General features: G+C 39.6%; 1 protein-coding gene across 6 annotated transcripts; it reads left to right on the top strand.

Moving 5' to 3' along the window:
- Positions 1-3,875: 3,875 nt before the first annotated feature.
- sgce (sarcoglycan, epsilon) lies at positions 3,876-19,979 on the top strand. 6 transcript variants are annotated; one of them, XM_088600523.1, is made up of 13 exons: positions 3,876-4,047; positions 4,603-4,710; positions 9,962-10,084; positions 11,645-11,802; positions 12,506-12,578; positions 13,298-13,496; positions 15,334-15,496; positions 16,011-16,225; positions 16,916-16,942; positions 17,482-17,670; positions 18,760-18,803; positions 19,186-19,223; positions 19,615-19,979. In XM_088600523.1, exons 1-13 carry the CDS (start codon positions 4,011-4,013, stop codon positions 19,663-19,665), a joined length of 1,425 nt encoding a protein of 474 aa, XP_088456649.1. In that variant the 5' UTR covers positions 3,876-4,010; the 3' UTR covers positions 19,666-19,979. The 6 variants fall into 6 exon arrangements, with proteins under 6 accessions (XP_088456649.1, XP_088456650.1, XP_088456655.1 ...); XM_088600524.1 differs by lacking the exon at positions 16,916-16,942; XM_088600525.1 differs by lacking the exon at positions 19,186-19,223 and having other exon boundaries at positions 3,877-4,047.
- The last annotated feature ends 106 nt before the right edge of the window (positions 19,980-20,085 follow it).

Raw genomic sequence — 20,085 nt, forward strand, 5'->3', positions numbered from 1 at the left:
AAATATTTGTGAGAATATCGAACAAACTGCCCATCCATGCTGTTGAAGCAGGTACTCTTATTGTCTTTTGAGAAACAAACAAATGACATCCTCAGATCAATTAGCTAATAGTTTCCAGATTATCTGATTATTCCACATGGACTCTGTAAACCTTTACAAAAGTTAGTGTAGAAAAACAAAACGTACTGCACTTACTACAAAGAACATCTCCTTCTCTGTGAAAGATGGTGAATGTAGTGTCACTGTTTGAGTATAGTTCCCTCTGGAACTGTCTCAATTTTCCTTATTGATGACTTTCCAAAGGCAACTGTCCTTGTACATGCTGTAGATCGCAGCAGAATCTTTCTGTAAGGTTCAGAATTCATTTTGCTTTCTAATGTAGAAAAAAATGCTTTCATACTTATCTGGGGAAACTTTACCATGCAGCGTGACAATAACCCATAACACAGACTGCAACCCAAAATTAATCCAGTCTAACTAATACCGCATTTAATACCAGGAATATTGTGTACAATTTTGTTCAGCACATTTTGAAAAAAATATTGATGCTCTAGAATCAGCCCAGAGAAGAGTGAACAGATACATGTCTGGCTTAAAGGAATACCCTGCATAGATCAACTATGATTATTAGAGGACACGATTCAAGTACTCAAATTATTTTAAGATGACAAAGTCGTCCCAGTGGACTTCTCCAGCATCAAAAGTGAGAGACAAGCCACGGGACACCAGAGAAAACTATGCAGACTTGCATTTGAAACTTCAAACTTCAAAACGGGAGGCATTTTTTTACACAGGGGTTATGGAAATCTGACACAAGCTACCCAGTCATGTTGTTGAAACCAGTTCCCTGGCTTCTTTCAAGAAACGACAAGATGAGATCCTTAGATCAATACGCTACTAGCAGCCAAATGACCTTACCTTTATTTTATATTACTTATTGAACCATAATATACAGTATATACCTGCAAAAATCTAAGTCGTAAGACAAGATCATTAATTAAAAAAGTATAATTAATAAATTGAATCAATACATTTTGGATGTAACTTGAACCTGTTATGCAGAATGGCTGAACCCACTGTACATACTGTACATAAACACATGTGCTTTATCTGCAAGATATAATTTTCTATCATGCCATTTAAACTGCTCTACAATTCTACCCAATATTCAGTTGGTCTAAGGAATTTATTTTGTGGTATAAGTATACTGTCTTGTTATAGTATAATGTTTTACTTCATTAAAATGATTATAAAAAATAATTATTAATACTGCACTCAGGGCTTGCAATTAAATATTTCCTATTGAAATAATTTCACAAAATCTTGTGTTACAGAAGCAGTCAAGACCATAGCATAGTGGTAGGACACAATTGTAGGAAGTGTGAGTAACAAAGAGCACAGCTATGATGGGAATTCATTCCAGAAACATGTGGAATGCTAGAAGACATGGTTATGGGTGCTGAATAATGTCAACTGATGTTGGCATGTGATGGAGTTGTTTGAAAGAAAGCTCTGTGAAAGCTTGCAGCAAGCATTTGTGTGCCTGGAGATACTGTAAAGAAAACGGTGGTGTTAATATACCCTGTAAATATGCAGCTCTACAAGAGGGCTCTGATAATCAATAAGAAAATTACATTTTTGTTTCAAACATGTTTTGAAAGAACATGCTGTGTACGTGGAAGTATGGTAAATAGACGCAGAGAATATGTGGGATTGGTACTGTAGAAATACCAATAAGTAGACAACAGAGTGGAGCTTAGTCTGGTTTCAATCAAATGGTTTGTGACATTAAATTATGTTAGAACTAAATTTGTGAAGCTAAGAATATGAATGTCAAAATGACAATCTTCAAACGTTTAATAATATTAAATACCATAACTGCTTCACCCAATGAGAAACTCAGATATATTTCAGCATGTGGTTATTCAGGTTGCAGGAGTTTGTAAAAAGAGGTTTACTGCACAAACACAGATACTGTGTGTTACTATGAATGGCGAAGAACACGTGGATATTAAAGGAGTCCCTGTAATCTCCTACTTGACTTCCATGAAATCCTCTTGATGTTGCCAAGCAACCTATAAATAATTGTGCAAAACTGTGATGTCTCTGCAGAGCTCCAAACGAAAATGGCACTAATGAATTATGACAGCTGCTCTTTGCTGGAAGGATTCATTTTTTAAAGCAAATTCCTGCCTGATGTCTGTATTAAACAAAAACATTGCAGTTCAGTGTTGTGAGATACCTACACAAGACCTCTCACTGTAATTAGCAAATCATTGATTTTGTTTTCTGTTTCAAAGATGAAATGACATACTACAGTACGTACTGTATCTTGATGATTATGAATAAAATAAGATGTAGAATAAATATGTGATTTACTGTATGGAATAATCAGCTAAAAACATTTTTCAGTAAGCTTCACTCATATTGTCAGTCAGACTAGATTAGCTTTCGGTTATTCACTCAGATTCTTGTCCAGTTGTGCAGTATTGTGAAGAAGATGAGAACACCCTGGATCGCCATGTGTGCCTTCTGCTCACTTCACTCCCATGTGGGGGGTTAAATAGATCTTAATGGCCTCAGTTGTAGCAGATTTCACTGGGAAGGACATCTGAACACTGACTCAAAACAAAAGTATCGCAATCCACCAGTTCCAAACTCAATCGCTTAAAACAACTTGACACAAGAGTAATCTGTGCCCCTAAGATCACCTGGAAAATGTAAATTTCGAAAATCATCTGCAACTGTTGAAAGAAGCTCCAGAAGGTTTAAAAATTTAAATCTTGTAAAAATCTAATTTTTACTTACACATGCAGTATTAACTTCATGTGTATTTTATACACTTTACAAAATGACTTTAATACACTTTAGTTCCCATGCAAAAGTCAGTTCATGCATACTTTATTTTGTACTTGGGCACGTATGGACGTATGTGCACAATTATTTCATTAGATCCTTGCCACTATCATCATTCATGTTATCACCAGCTTCAGTTCATTCAGGTCTGAAAGATGTGAATTCTGAATGAATTAACTGATTTTGTGTGGAAATTGTGTTTAAGAGGATAGGTGGTACTTCTACTGTATATACAGTACAAAGGGACAATGGGGTCTGGAACAAGCGACCCAGCCATGTTATTAAAGACACTTTACTGTACTTGCTTCCTAGAAGTGGTTGGACATTCCTTGTGTGAATTAGCCCCCTCCAAAAGCCTTCTTCAGTTCTTTTAATAGTAATAGTAGAATTAATTAGACCAGCCATGTACTATACCTGCTGGGAATATCAGGTCTAGATACTGCTTCCAAAACACAAAATACTGTATGACGTCTTGCATTTAAACATCGAATTTGCAAGTGCTATCAAGATTTTCAGTCTAAGTGAGCCATGAGATAGTTAGCCAATTTAACAGTGCGTAACTTTTTTTAAAATTGTCTTGTTAGTTTGATTGTTTTTCTGTCCTTGAAGTTGGCTTTTGGGCACAAAGTGTGCCTTAGCACTGACTGAGCTTCAGTTTCCTCACCTGAAGTTTGAGCCCCTTTCCTCAGCCTAGATTGTTTCAGTGTATTTACAGTATGTTTTTACTAATTTACAATCATGTGTTTAAAATCCATTAACAACGAAGGCAACAACCGTGTTGAATCCTCATCGTGCTTTGATGCCCCAGGGGCTTGCTTGTAACGGTTCACTTTATAGTTTTGATACTGAGCGAGACACGTTTTTAATAAGAATGTGAAACGTCTTTATTCCACGCAGAAATCGGCCACCAAGCCCAGCTCAAGGCGAGTTTTACACGCTTCTGGCACGGGACTCTGTTTCCTCCCAAAGACAGCATCTAATTTTCCAGCATCTGCGCCAGATGTTCCAACCAACCAGAGCGCAGCGAGCTCCCACAATGCGCTGGGAGAGGGGAGAAAGAGGAATGCGCTGGGAGAGGGGATGCTGGAGCTGTCAAACTGGAGAGATCGCCAGCGATTGACCAGAAATACTCGTGAAATTTACAGCAAAACACGATGCGCTCTGTCGGGTGCTTCATCTGCCTGTCCGTCGGTATGTATCGAGTATTATTTCACACAGACTCTCTGCTGTGCTTCGTTATTTTTTCGGAAGGCATCTTCACCTTTTAATTTTTCAGTTAAGCAGACCGCAATGGAAAACGACCATTTTTGTGGGTTTAAGAACACTCTAAGTTAAAAAAAAAACATTAAGTACTTTTAAAAGCAACCTTGTATGTTTCGGATTGTCGCTATTGTACACTCTATGTGTTATGGTTATATATTGCCGTACATAGAGGGTGTTTCATTTTAGCATTTACAGAGCTATTGTAAGACAGTTTTAGTACAGGCGACTGCTGCTCTCCACAGTTTAGGAGACAAGGCCTACTATAGCTGAAGGTTTGCTTAAACAGCGTTGATTTCTGTTCATTATGCGGGTACGACAAAGCTAGTTTGCTTAGAAACATTTAACAGTCTGCATTAAGTAATGGTGTTGTAAAAATGACAATACTACACGTACAGTACTACAGTACGGAGTGTGATAATCCATTGACAGCAATGCCCAGGAATGTTGATTGTTTTATCTCATGTTTTATGTTGAAAACAAAAGCTTATTTAGTAAGCTCTGCTGATGTCAAAAGTGAAGCCGTAGCATGGAGGAATAGTCAAATCCACAGTTATTTCATCAACAGACAGAGAGCCGCTGTCCGCACGAACGGTGAGTGGGAATGCGCCCCGGCACGCAGCTCGGTACCCCCGCAGCCTAACAACACGCCCTCGCGTTACCAGCCCCTTCAGCTGCCCCTCCTGTCTTAACCCTCCGGCCAATTAATCCTCGCCAATTAATACCTTCTTATTGCTTTGTATTCTGATTTAATTCTTAGTCATGTACTGAAGGTTGTATTCTACACTATGCGTTTAATGGGGAATCCATACTTTTTTTTTTAAAGTCACATACGGTACTGTACAATATAACGTCTTTGAGTATCTGACCTTATACAGTACATTTCAACGAATTAAAACGTACAGTACATTGATACAACGAGGATCATCTCACACAGGCCTATGAAAAAATAGGTTTATATGCTATATGCAGTACATGTTTTCTTTTGTCTGTGCAGTTCACAGTTTGAGTTAGCCTGGTTAGACTTCTGTACTTGTTGGTGATAAACTTGAGTGGCACGCAATGCACACTCTGGTTTTATTTTATTTTTTCTGTAGCCTTGGTAGAGATGGAAAAAATAGTAATGATGATATGATAGTATGACAGCTACTGTTGTTAGAGAAAACATTACATTTCCCTGTAGGAAGGAAGTCTTTTCTGGGAGTGCCTTGTGATGATGTGATGCACTGTACTTTATATTTCTTTGGTTTTGAAGTCTGGGTGCAGGATTACATAAAGTAGGGATGTAACTGATGGGTGGAGACTCGTTCCACAGACCACATTATGGCCGAATGTTGCCAATTCCTTGAGCAGAAGCACTTAAGTATGACTCACGACACGTTGCATGGTGCACCTTTTGGTTTTAATTATGACCAATTTACAGTTTTTATACCTTAAGAGGGAATAATATGTGAAGGTACATGCAAGTAAAACATTATCTGGTTCTACATGTCCATATAAAATTTAAATTCTCACGTTCACCTTACAATTTCCAGTAATATTTAACTTGTCCAAATTAGGGATGAAGTGTGTTTTAATATTTTAAAATATAGTTTAAAAAGATTTTTAGAGCAGTGTTGCTACATTCTAACCTAATCTTATCGGACCTTAGAAGCTCAGCAAGGCGGGGCCTGGTCAGCACTGGGATGGGAGAACTTGAAGGAAAACCATGCTGCTCCTGGGTGTGTGTGGGTAGACCAGTAGGTGGCACTACTCCCTTTAGATCTGAATAATAATAATATAATAATAATAATAATTATTATTATTATAATATAATAAATAATAATAATAATAATAATAATAATAATAATAATAATTGCTTATACTTATATAGCACTTTTCTGGACACTCCACTCAAAGCGCTTTAAAGGTAATGGGGTCTCCCCTCCACCACCACCAATGTGCAGCATCCACCTGGATGATGTGACAGCAGCCATAGTGCGCCAGAACGCTCACCACACATCAGCGATCAGTGGGGAGGAGAGCAGAGTAATGTAGCCAATTCATAGAGGGGTAAGGGCCAATGGGAAATTTGGCCAGGACGCCAGGGTTACACCCCTACTCTTTTCGAGAAACACCCTGGGATTTTTAATGACCACAGAGAGTCAGGACCTCGGTTTTACATCTCATCTGAAGGACGGCGCCTGTTTACAGTATAGTGTCCCCATCACTATACTGGGGCATTAGGACCCACATGGACTGCAGGGTGAGCGCCCCCTGCTGGCCTCACTAACACCAGCAGCAACAATAGTTTTTCCCAGGAGGTCTCCCATCCAGGTACTGACCAGGCTCACACCCACTTAGCTTCAGTGGGTTGCCAGTTGTGAGTTGCAGGGTGATATGGCTGCTGCTGAATTTCAGAAGGAAGTCCCCATAATGGCCAGGGACACTGTCCTGTAAGACGTGTTGACCCTTCAGATAGAACATTAAGTTGAAGTCCTGACTACTTAACCATTATGAGTCCCGTATTGCCATTTGAAAGGGTAGAAGTGGTCTTGGCTAAATACCACTCTTGGCTTGCACACTCTGCCCTCCCTAAAAGACACCCATCAGTTTAATGGGTGAAGCAGTTTTCCGCTTCTCTAGCTGGTCTGCTGTGCAGTAGAGCTGGTGGTGCAGAATAGTTGCTGCCTGGCTGCAAGTCACCCCGGTGAGTTTACATTTCTGCGGTAGATGAAATGGGTCCTGTAAGAGGCCAGTGGGTTCAGACAAGATGGAGGTCTACCTGTCAACTACATTCCCCAGAATGCTGTCTGGAATGAACTGCTGTCCTCAGTCACCTGACCAGTTCTGAGAAGATGATTGGTCAGGTAATGTATAATTACAAAAATAGTAATTAGACTGACCATGAAAGCTTTTATCTGCAGTCTAGGGATGGTGGGGAGATCCTGTGTGGCATAAAAACCTACCTAGCATGACGTCTGAGGAAGTGAGTGAAAAATCAAGAACTATGTGTGATTTGTGAAATATCAAAGAGCTTCTGTATTAGTCTCAGAGAAGCTTGTGTGTTTGTCATTTGAGAAGCCAGTAAGCAGTTTAGCTGGCCAGCACTATTGATAGTGAGGCTCTTGAAGTCTAGGCAGAAGCATAAAGTGGATGGGGGCTTTTGTTTTGCTTTGCGAAACAGTCCTGCACAGTTTCACCAGATGGTCTCAAAAGTGCACTTTTCCACAAGACCGGAAGCTATTCCCTCATCCTCCGCCAGAATGTGACATTCAGAGATTTAGAGGGGCCATCGCAAGTCATCTTCTAAAGGGGAGGGAAGTCTAAGACAAACAGCTCTCAGGTAGAAAGCAGTGCCGTTTATTTGTAGTGTGGGAAAATAAAACTGCAAAGAAAGAAAAGCCTAGCTGCCCTTCAGCCAGTCCCTCACTAACGTCGCTGAGCAGCTGAGCAATACACAGAACCGTTTCCAAATTTCACAAACCTCATGCAGTTCATTTCCTCTGTGAGAAAGTTTGCACTAGACAGTACCTGCCCTCTTTCTCCAAATAGCAGATAGAACAACCCTAGAAGTCCCCCGATTCCTGATTTTCAGAACTGGCCAGGTGAGTGAGGGTAGCAGCTAATTCCCCACAGTATTCTGGGAATGTGGTTCAGGCATGGACCCATCTCAGCTGAACCTGCGGCCCTTTTACAGCCAATTTTCTGCTGATTCCAAACTGCTGTGTGACTGCACATTACTTCCCCGAAAATGCAGTTTCTTGTCGAAAGTCTATAAATATGGAACACTGGTTATACATTTACCCCGCAAAACAGCCACCGACCTGTACTAAACACGTAAATCAAATCTGTGTAACCAAGCCTTTCAATTTGCAAATTAAGGAGTTTCACATTAACTTTTAATGGTTAATACATGAAAGGTTGTTCATCACCAGGGCGGCTTTAAATCGACCATTTAAGCTTCTTAAGCCGAGCGGATAAGGTTATGCACCTCAGTGGCATGTGTTGAGACCACATATACTAGCTTTGCTGGTGATCTTTGTTGAACGAGTATCTCAGCAGGGAGCATGTTTAACGCAGAATGCCATCTGCTCTGTGATTAGTGATCCATAGTGAGGCCTTCGGAATCTGTTGTACTAGATTAACAGTCATTGCTGCTCTCTAAATTCATTACACTCCATCTATTATGAATTCAGAGTATATGTTGAAACTGCAAATCTCATTTTTTCCTAGGAGATGTGCTTTCGGGTTTTTGAGCCTGTATTTTGAACTGTAGCGTTGAAGACTTGTTTGTTCGTTGAAAGACCCCTGCTTCTTCCTCCTTAGTATCACAAGCAATTCCTCTGTTGATGAGGAAGAGGAAGCTCATTAAGCTTCAACTGTGTGCTGTAAATGACATGTGTCATTTAGACGTTAGTTAGAAATTAGTACCAGCAAGATTGTACAGATGAGTGATTTGTGGAAGTGTTACTTATGATGAAATATAGACTAATAAGAATTTGCCTACTCACTGTAAAACATTCTTGCTCCTTAGGAAATGGTTCAAATGTGTAGTGATAGTTATATTAACATTGAAGACTAAATCGAGTGTTAGAATGAAAATAAAACTATTCTACTTTAAAGTTGAACAGAGACTATCATGTACCTGTTTTTGTAGATTTACAATGGCCATTTACATTTTGCTACAAAGCAACACTGTTGCTGTGAATATTGGTGCATCAGAAGCAGCACAGTTACTTAATTGTACTGTGCCAAAGACAACCTAATCTTCCTCTTGTCCCTTGTTTAATCGGTTTTAGTTCATCCCATTAATACAAGTGGGAGTGATTGGACTACAGTATAAAACCCGAACACACAAGGTGGCCATATGGCTTCTGATCTAGCAGGGCTATTTGATTGGTTTAGTTTTAATGTCATGTTGATGTGCATTATATTTATTTTAATTCTGTGTCTTGAAACTGTCTGTGGAGACATTATTGCATTTTGTTTTAAATCAGCTTAGGCTTTAATTTTCAGTACATCACCATACTGCTGCTGCTCTTAGCACATGCCATGTTTGTAAAAGGAGCTCAAGGGTTGTTAAAGATTACAGTACTCAAGAACTGAACTACACAAATATATGAAAAACAAGAAATGTTTGTCTTGTCTTGTCTACTTTGTCATTTAATCATTTGAAAACATCACACAGAGGGACAATATAGAGATTCCAGCTGACCTTCCCAGTACTGTATGTTTTTGGAAACCGGTGGCTCTGTGGCTCAGGATCTGCGCCTGTGGCTGGAAGGTTGCCGGTTCGTATCCCGCGGCCGGCAGAGGAATCCTACTCCATTAGGCCTCTGAGCAAGGCCCTTCACCCCAACTGCTCCAGGGGCACCGTATAAAAGGCTGACCCTGTGCTCTGACCCCAAGCTTCTCTCCCTGTCTGTGTGTCTCATGGAGAGCAGGCTGGGGTATGTGAAAAAGACAAAATTCCTAATACAAGAAATTGTATATCTTAAAAAAAAAAACCTGGGGAGAACATGTACGCTCCACACAGACGGCACCTCCGACAGCTGTACACAACACCCCCCTGTTTCCCAGGGCTGCAGCCTGCTGCTCTTAGTTTATTTAATGTGCCCTGCATTGCATTTACTGTATAGGAAGACCCAGCGTTCCACACAGAAGCATTCATTTGTTTTCAAGAAAGTATCTTTGGAGAAGAACGCGTTTCAGACGCACATTGTGTTTGGAAATCCGAAGTCCGTGGTTCTTTCCCTGTCGTCCTGGGACGGTGGCGCTGGTGCGCCTTGCAGCGACACTGTTGCCTCATGCATGACCGACCTTATTCCTTCTCTCTGTCTGTCTCCTTGTCTTCCTGCTGCAGTTTTCACTATCCTCTCCCGGGCGCATGCAGACCGGAATGTCTATCCTTCCGCCGGAGTGCTCTTTGTACACGTCTTGGAAAGAGAGTATTTTAAGGGGGAATTTCCTCCTTACCCAAAGCCGGGTATGCTGTTGTTAACACTGCAGTGAATATGTGACATTACGTCCTTATTTATTTTTAAATGTCAGCGCCTTATAAAGATACCTTTATTGCCCTGACTTAGGGCTGCATTAAATATCATCTTTCAACCAAGTGCCGATTGTAAACTCGTAATCCCAGGGCTTGGTGGCCAGTTGCCAGAGGCTTCTTCCTTCTATTCAATGGAAAACTGCTTTCAGGCACCGGATTTTTCTTCCGTGACTGATGAGTGGAAATAAGAAAGCTTCAGGCTGACATTTACAACGGCAGGATTTATTCAGTACTCCTTGGTCAAACACCTGGAGGGTACATTTTGCTAAACTGAGTCAAATTACTTGTATCCAACCATGCAAATTGATAGTAGAAATTTAAATATTAAATACTTTTTTGAGTTTCATAAAGATCTAATGTCTTTGAGAAGAGAATTCTTGATTTATAAACTGGGAATTATAAAGCCCGTCGTATATCCTTTTTACTATGGGAATTACAAAATGCAACTTGACATTTTATTTTAAATGTCATGTTTCTCTCTTAATTGCTCTTGACTGCATTATAAACAGTTAAGGGGAGACTGCAGTCAGATGAGTCCTTTATAGAATTTACATCTCCCATAAATCTCACTGTTTTCAAATATTTCACCAAGAAGTGAAATTTCACAAAAGTATGCAATTGTGAGTCAGATTACCAATACCAGTTTTAAAGGGGAACTGCAATGCTTTTTTTATATTTTGGTTTAGGAAGCATCAGTATTGATGAGTGCAATTCAAACCACAGTAAAAGTAAAATGTACATTGTAATGTATAAAACCTCCAATTTACAACACAAAATAGCTGAAATTTCCAGGTATGCGCAGCGCCATATTCTGTGATTCAGAATGAGGCAATAAATCTTCCGGTGAGTTGTAGTGGCCTTATTGTAAACAAGCAGGCTTGTGAATACATCTCTTTTAATCCGATAGAAACATCGCTCTCGACTTTGAAACAGTTTGGTTGACAAATACTACTTACTTGTTAACTCTGGATGCAGATCACAGTGGAACATTTCTGCGGTGAAATGTCTGCTGCACCACCTGTGATTATTTGCTGATACATCACAGTACATGAGTCATTATGGAAACTAGTGAGCAGGAAGGGCCGCATCACATAGCAGTTCGTGGGAACTCTCACTCTCACCCGTGGCGAGACTAGGGGCTTGTGACAACACGGTGACTTTCACAACGTTCACAGTTTTGTGCTTAATTCGAAATTTGTAAATTGTTGCTAGAATGTCAGTGATTTTATTTTGTTACCAAGACTTAATAATAACCAGCCTTAAAAATTGGGACTGCAGTTCCCCTTTAAGTCAGATGCTAAAAGATGGCTAACACATGAACATTCCAATTCCATTCCAAATTCCAATACTAATAACACGCATTTTGTAGCTTTTGAGTTTGAATATTGTAGGAGGACAGTTCTTGTCTTACCCTACCACACTCTTACAATATACACAAATCATTTGAATGTTGCTTGATGTTTTGAATTGATTATGTTTCTGTTATGTGCACAGGGGATGCCAGCAATGATCCAATCACATTTAATACAAATTTAATGGGCTATCCAGACAGACCTGGGTGGCTGCGTTACATTCAGAGAACTCCTTTCAGTGACGGTGTCCTGTATGGGTCTCCAACTGCCGATCATGTGGGCAAAGCAACTGTTATTGAGGTACATGCTAGACAAAACCACTCAATTATTATAGTTTGCAATAACATTACTAATACAGTAGTTTCTCAGGATGCAGTCCTACAGCGTCTCCTAACCACAGAGAGGATGAGTATGTCATATCTCCTTGTATTTCCTAAATGTATATGAGACTTTTGAACAAAGTCAGACTCTTCGGGTAGAAATGACCTGCTGGTGACCTCCTCACATTTACACAGTAACATCTGAAGACTGCTCTGTCATGATGATTAGGGCTACTGTGTTTGGCAGACTTACTGTATACTGCTGCCTATTCTGCCAGTACTGTGCACAGTCCGTTGTATTTAGTTTCATTGTGTCCAGATTTGTGAACCCCGATGACTTATAGAAATAAAACGAACATAAGGAGATAACACAAGTAATCAAAGAGAGAAGGCCCGTGGAGCTGATGTTGTTATGATTAACTTCATTAATCTGAGGATATCGTCTATATTTTTTGAAGGAAGCCAGGGATAAAAAGATGAATAGAAACTGGCTTGTCTATGCAGCTGTAATCATGTCTTAGAGACTTCACTCTGGCTGTTCTTTTGTTTCCATGGACGCACAATTATATGCCTCAGTGCTGTGTGCTTGTGTGGTTCCAGTGAAGTTGCATTATTCCACTGAGGTATTTTTCTAAGCTCCTCTGCTCATGGTTTGAACTTTCCCCCTTTTGGGTGCATTGCAGATTACCGCCTACAACAGACGAACCTTCGAAACGGCCCGGCACAACCTTGTTATTAACATCATTTCAGCTGATGGTAAGCACAGCAACTTGAGAGCGCATGAAGAAGACAAAAAGCACACAGACCGCTCAAGTTTGTGAGTTTCCAGGCTTCCTCAGGTGGCACTTGGGGACGACAGCCCGACTTTCATTTCTTTCAGGCCAAAGCAGTTAACTCAAGGTTGACGAGCAAGCGGGAGATTTCCAGACACAGAAGGCCAGCATGCAGGCTCAGCACTGCCATAAGATGAGCTGTGCCAAACTAGCAATGACTGCTGTCAACAGCGGTGTCAGTAGCAAATAATCAACCTTTGCTCTCATCTGACTGAATGACAGTGAAGTTATATCGTTTTCACTTTCAAAGAATTTTTGCATGGCTTGGTATTCCTGAAGTCAGATTTTTCCTGCAAATCCTTCTTAACAGAATTTGCAGACAACTTTGCTTGCACAGCTGCTTTCTGTACTCATTGTGTCAAATACATTTAAAATCACAGCTCAATCATATAAAAACAAATAAATTAATGCTTAGATAATTATCTAGTCGAAATGCTGTATTCTGTTATTCATGTGAAACTATGTGAAATAGAGTATGTTTGCTTCAGGCTTTTAACATAAAACTGTTGTTTTAACTGTGTTATGTTAAAGTGAGTTTTATTGCTTCAAAGTGTCGTAGAAAGTTTCCTATGTCCAGTTTCAGGTGTTGTTTCATTGCTTTAGAAAAACAACCTCATTTAACTCTTTCCTCTTTTTCCCCAGATTTTCCTCTGCCTTATCAAGCAGAGTTCTTCATAAAAAACATGAACGTGGAGGAGATGCTGGCTAGTGAGATACTAGGAGATTTCTTGGGAGCAGTGAAAAATGTCTGGCAGCCAGAACGCTTGAATGCCATTAATATCACTTCAGCTCTGGACCGGGGAGGCAGAGTCCCCCTCCCTATAAATGACCTGAAGGAAGGGTGAGCTTTGAAATCAAAGGCGACGCTGCATGGGTTCTCCAAGAGCTGCTGTTTACTAAGACCACATCTTAGCAAGTCGAGATCAGAGGATGTCTTGTGCTTCTGCTGCTATTCCAAAGTGAACCAGGCATAATTGTTCATGAAAATATTAGCTGTGGGAGTTACCTTGAAAGGTGAAAGACTTGCGCTGTAGCATGGGCTGCAGACGCAGTGCGGAGAGGTGTTGAAAACATCAGGCTCTCGTTTCTGCAGCGTAATTTAAAAACAGTGCAGCATCTTTCTGGCGTTTCTTTATTTCCCCCTTTCAGTTTTTCTAAATGAAGATACCGTATATCAAGTACCCTTTGTACTTGACAGTGTCCAAGACTTTGCTTGTATAGCTTAACAGAATCCTTCTTTCTTTTAGCTGTTATCATTTTGTTCTGTTTTTTTTTTTCTACTGCAAACATTTAGCTGGCAGAATAGAATGAGCACCGTCCGTTTGACCCATTAGCTTCTATTCCCAGCGGATAAAGTGAGTGGTGGCAACATGTCCTTATTGCCCAGTAAAGGCATGCTGGAGAGATTTGCTGGCATGAAGTAATGGAAATCTCCTGAAACCCAATGAAAAGAAGCGGTTTATTGCTGTAATAAATCTTTTTTTAATAGGAAGACTGGACCTTCTGGGCATGGCACTGCTGTTGTACCTTTGAGTGCAAGGTCCTTCAGTCAGGCTGCTCCAGTAAAGGCCCTCCTGAATAAATGGCTCTCTAGGCCATCGTTGTACTTGCCCATACAGAGCAGCAGCAGCTTGTTCTGCTTCCCATAGTGTTCAGCGGACTGGAGACCCCATGACTCCCCTTTGCATGGGACTGGGAAAATCAAGGAATTCAAAAATAAACTCCTGTGAAAGGAATACGGATTTTCCAAGAGAGGCCAAACATTTTTGGTGCCTCTACACCAGAAATAACTGGGTTTCATCATGAGATTATTATCATTATTAACGGAAATGAACCACGCTTTATACAAGACAGATGTGAGCCATTTGCATGAAGGGGAACTGCACAGAACAGTCGGGTGGGTACAGTAAGATCAAGGAAATGAATAAATTGGCAGTAAGGCTGGCAGAGTGGGCGAGTGGCACAAAGGCCTCACAGACAGGCGAGACCGAAAAGCAGAAAGAAAAAACACTTCTGCTGTTCAGGTATGCGCGCCTGATATGAAGGTGTCAGTATCAGGATATTTATCTTGACCCTAACATCTATCCATGCATTCGCGCAAGAGGAAGGCTTAAGTGAGGTACTCTGACACAGCTATCACTGCGGTGGTAGTCATGTTTTTCTGCTGGGATATGATTATTGATGACAGTTCTGGTCAGATTGGAATAGAGGCACGTTTAAACCAGGTGTGTGTCAGATGGCATCAAAACTGGAAATAAGGGAGCCTTTGTAAGCATCCATTTTTAAAGATGAGATAAAAAGTATTTTTAGTTGCCATTTGTCAGGCTTCGGAACTGCCCATATGTTTACTTAAATTGGAAACTCAAGTGCAGTTAGAATCACTATAGTTTTACAAATTAAAGAAAAAAGATGTGAGGTAATATATTCTGTAATATGAATATATGTCAATATACAGCAGCCAACAAACCTTCACGAGTTTAGTTAGGATCTACAGATACCATTGTGTGCCTGCTTTGTAAGGATTAAATTCCATAAACGAGTAGGGAGATACAGCTAACACGTAATGAACTGCTGATAATTTAGACCATGTCAGGACTCATCGGCCTGACATCCCATAAGAAGATGACCGAGAAGCACTGTTGGCGGCTGAAACTGAAACGTTCCTGTTGTAACTGCAGGGTGTACGTGATGGTGGGGGCCGACGTACCGTTCTCTTCCTGTCTGAAGGAAGTTGAAACCCCGCAAAACCAGCTGAGGTGCAGCCAGGAGATGGAACCTCTCATCAGCTGTGATAAGAAGTTCAGGGCTCAATTTCACATCGACTGGTGCAAAATCTCACTGGTAAGCCTCTCACATGCAGGTTTTGACTCCGTGTAAAAGTTTTTAGTACTGTAGTTCCCTGACAGAACTTTTTTTTTTCCACTTTTCACACAACAAAACCTGATGAAAATTTCTATATGCAATCATTAGTCAGTTACACTGATCAGGACACATTGTTGTCTCAAGATGGCTTGTTAAATACTGCAAGAATGTAGTTTTACGTTCCAGTGATTTGCAAATGAAAAGAATCCTAGGATACATTCAGCCACCATTGAATACCATACATGGCAAAGTTCTGCACAGATTTTTGCTTTGCCTTGTTTGTAGGTGGCATCACAAAACATCTAAATGGATTTCAGTTTTCATCCAAATTTCTGGTGAGGTTTCTGGGCAGTGTGTCAGCACCTGTTGTGTTCTTGTTACCATTAATGTAGCTGGTTCTTCAAAAAATATTTCTGTATGATCATACAACAAAAAATTGGAACACAGTTGCATGCATGTGGTATGAATGCTTGTGCTGTTCTTCTCTCAACAGGTAGACATCACTAAAGTGGTCTCTGTTAGTAAAGAAAAGCCAGACCCTGGCAGTGGAGTGTTACCTGATATGGGCGAATATAACCCCCCTTCTGACTCACTGAAAAGTAGGGACTATTTCTCTGATTTCCTGGTCACGCTGGCAGTGCCCTCTGCTGTCGCCCTGGTCCTTTTCATCATCCTTGGTTATATCATGTGCTGCCGACGAGAAGGAGTGTAAGTGTGCGCTTTTAGTGTTAACAAAACCTCATCAATGAAAACCCAATGTCCAAAGTGTATGAACACTCCGCTTGGCGTAAAGATATTTACGAGGTAGTGGTTTTTCAGCAAGTAACACACTGTACCTTGTGTTGTTAATGTCAAGTGTAACATATGTCAAATGCTCTGTAAAATTTTTTAAAAACTAATACCAGGGTAGGGAGAAGCTCAATACTAATATGAGGGCTGTTATCCAGAAGTAGTGAGCTCTACCACACTGCAGTGGGTGTGTTCCAGTTTCTTTTTTGTCAGAGGTTTTTGGAAGAAAAAGGCTTTGAAGTCCTATAAACAGATCATAGCACAAAAGAGGGGAAGAAGGAGATAAATCTCAAAAGCAGCAAGTTACATTCTCTCATCATGCATCTGAATTTGTCCATGCACGTGCCATTCATCCTTCACATACAGTAGACGGATTCACCCCCAGGTGCTTTTTCTTTAGCTTTTATTTTGTGATTTCTTTTGCCCGCTCCCTTACCGTCAATGAGTGACTTGTGTGTCTCCATCAGACCTCCAGAGGCCAGAAGAAAACCATTTTCTGCGTTTTTTAATCACTTCAGCCATTGACCCATCTAGCTCTCCATTAGCTAATGTGTGGATGTCCTACCTATTAATACTAGTATTTAATTCATTAATTTTGTTTTGTTCTAGGGAAAAAAGAAACATGCAAACACCAGAGTAAGTGTCTCCTTTCCTGTGGTTTTTGTTTATTTCTTTTTTGGTTTGACAGTTTTTTTTTTCTTTTCGAGCTTTATCCTCTCCCCTCTTCATCTCTCAGAGCCTGGTCATGCTAATCCAGTATTTGTTCCATCCATCTGAATCATCCGTTCATTTAAGTGTGGTTCGACTCATCTTGTGAGAAGCTGCTTAAAGTAGGGAGAAGGTTTTTGTGGCCTCAAAGTGCAGACTTAAAAAAATGGGCAATTCAACTCAAATAAATTAATATCACTGCAAGGGAGAAAGGAGTATAGAGTTTGCACCTTTAACTCAGATTAAACACAAAATGATAACAAATAATGCCTTTTAACCATTTTAAACAAAATAAAAGGTTTGTTGATTATCAAGAAAAATAAATAGCATTGATATCTGAATTACCAGTGTACCTTCTTTATGTGTTTTTTTGTGTTTTGTTTTGCGTTTATACAATTTTGGACTGTGCACGTGTTCTATTAGAGAAAGACATGCAACTCAAAACTATTTTGGGGTGTTTCTTCCAGTATTCAGCTGGTCCATCACAGTTCCATTCAGAAGTCTTCGAAGGAGCTTCGGAACATGTCCAAGAATCGGGAGATATCTTGGCCTCTCTCGACTCTGCCAGTGTTTCACCCAGTCAGTGGGGAAATTGTGCCACCCTTGCATCCGGACAATTATGAGACCACCAGCATGCCACTGATGCAGACGCAGACGTGAGTGATATTACGGCATTCTAATAGTTTCACCCCCAAAACCAAATACTCACGGATATCCCAAACTGAGAAGAAAGAGTAAACAAGACTCTATGTGTGTTAACAAATTATAACATAGATACATTCATCCATTTTCCTTTATTTTCTTAGCCTAGTGTTCCAAAAATCGAATTTTGCAGGGATCTCCAGTGCTGTAAATAATCTCAGGGTAGTGAGTTCGTGTCCCTCATCGGGCACCAGGTCCTCCATGTTGGAGGTTGGGCACAAGGCTAACAACCCTGTCCCGTAAAAAACTAATGTTACAGTAACAGCGACAGGATGTTGCTGCCCCTACATGCCAGAAGGCATAACGGGCAAACTTGCATCCATTAAATTGTTGGTTTCTCAATATACAGAACAATTCCATTGTGATTAATTAAACAGGTGATTTGTTAAGATAAGTTTATAGAGCTCATTCAGGACTCTTCAGCCCTTAAGGACCAGAGTTCTGATAACTGAAAAGGTTACAGTATATGCTTGATCTTATAATAATAATAATAATAATAATAATAATAATAATAATAATAATAATATTAATAATAATAATAAAATAGATAAATAACTACCTACAGTACCTAACTCACTGACTCACTAACTTACAGATGTACTGGCCTGTAAGATTAACTGGATGGACTGGGGTCTCCAGGGCCCTGCTTGGAGATCCCTGTCTTAGAAGTCATGTGCACTGGCACACATTTTGTAGGTGTCTTGGAGTCACAGTTTTCAATAGTTAAAACTGAGGTTGGGTACTAGCAACAAAGTAGGTCAGATGGCTTCCTCTGCTTTGTAACTTTTTTTCGCCTTTGTATTATAGTTTTCATATTTAAATGACATTTTGCTCACTAACATATTTTAATTATGATATATACTGTAAAAACTTTTAAATACATCTGAGAAAAATCATTGTATTAAATCATTTCTCAGCTAGGAAAGGCTGAATTATGCCAAATATTTTTTACTGCCTGGCTTGCATATCTAGACATTTCATGAAAATCTGTTGGATTACCTCTCATCATTAATAAATGTAATGATCACTTTTTTCTCTTGTAGGAATTTACAAAATCAGACTCAAATACCACAGCAGCAGCCTTCAGGTTAGTATATATTGAGTACCTACTTGTAATTTGTCAATTAAAAAAAAACTAACAGAAACTAGTGTATCATAGTTGACCTATTCGTGAGTTTAGTTTCATTTCTATCCTTTGGAAAAGGAACTCTGTTTTCTGTCTGTTAACTGAGTTAAACCAAAGCCTTTTCTTAGCAAAGACTAAACATAGAAACTGATTATACTTGTTTTTCAGTGTTTTGCTTTCTTCCTTATTTGAATACTGTAGCTTACCACTTGTTTTGTGGGTCTCACCATCAAAGAGTAGTAGATCGCCCTCTAGTGTCCTTGTAACTGAACTGAATTTTATTTTTCCACTGCTTTTTAATATGCTAAACAAAACGTTTGTTTATCTAATGCTAACATCAAAGGAGGTAATTATTGCATGTCGACATTTCGACGGCTTGAGGCAAGTATAACGATTTGTCTTCAATGTGTATTCCTGTGCTTTATTTGTTATTTGCAGTGTGCTTTTAGAGAAAGGATTGTAAACTACGGCCCTAGTTTTATTTACAGATTTCATACCATGTTTATATTTGAAATAAAATACAAGGCCAGTGCAATGAAAGTAGCTCCAGATTTTAGTATTCTAAATTAGAGTGTTTGATATATGTTCATATACAGTATATCATAGATATCGGATTGAACATATACATCAATACAGACTCTGATTTGCTAGGTGTCCTTTGTGTTTATGTCTATATCTGTTTTAATTCCATCATGCAATTGCTGTCTTTATCATGTGGCTACCAATCAGATGTAAAAGGATAGCTTATAACACATCCTTCTCTTCCATGTAGGTAAATGGTATTCCTGAAGAAAGAAAGCTTACAGAAGCACAGAATTTGTAATTTATCACCGCTATACTGGCCTTTTCTACAAATTAAAATATCGAGTTTGTCATGTACAGTATATGCTGACTTTGCATGAGCCGACAATATATCAGTACAGCATTCAATACTTCCATGTTATTGTGAAAATGTGTTCAGAATTGCCGTGGACTAATACATTTTAACCAGATACTGGTAGTATTAAAATTGAAAACAGTGACAGCTATATTGTAACATGTTTTAAGGATGTTTGGTTTTTTTTAGTATTTTGATTACACCTGTATTTTTATGAAAAGCAAAAAAAATGGAATAAAATCATCAGATTTTTTTTTTAACCAAGAGTGTGAAGTTTTTAAGTACTGTATATGATGCTACGGCAGTTTTCCTCGTGTGGATAAAAATGTCTTCCTGCCTGAAAGAAAAGTTACAATATGCTCTAAA

This window comes from Lepisosteus platostomus, chromosome 12 (assembly GCF_059453375.1).
Source record: "Lepisosteus platostomus isolate fLepPlt1 chromosome 12, fLepPlt1.hap1, whole genome shotgun sequence".
In the NCBI taxonomy this organism is placed as follows: domain Eukaryota; kingdom Metazoa; phylum Chordata; class Actinopteri; order Semionotiformes; family Lepisosteidae; genus Lepisosteus; species Lepisosteus platostomus.

Bases quoted from the DNA above. Each gene is read 5' to 3' on its own strand.
- sgce (XM_088600523.1), top strand. From the start codon at position 4,011: ATGCGCTCTGTCGGGTGCTTCATCTGCCTGTCCGTCG. The intron at 4,711-9,961 runs GTGAGTGGGAAT...TTCCTGCTGCAG, and splicing joins AGCCGCTGTCCGCACGAACG to TTTTCACTATCCTCTCCCGG. The intron at 13,497-15,333 runs GTGAGCTTTGAA...TTGTAACTGCAG, and splicing joins ATAAATGACCTGAAGGAAGG to GGTGTACGTGATGGTGGGGG.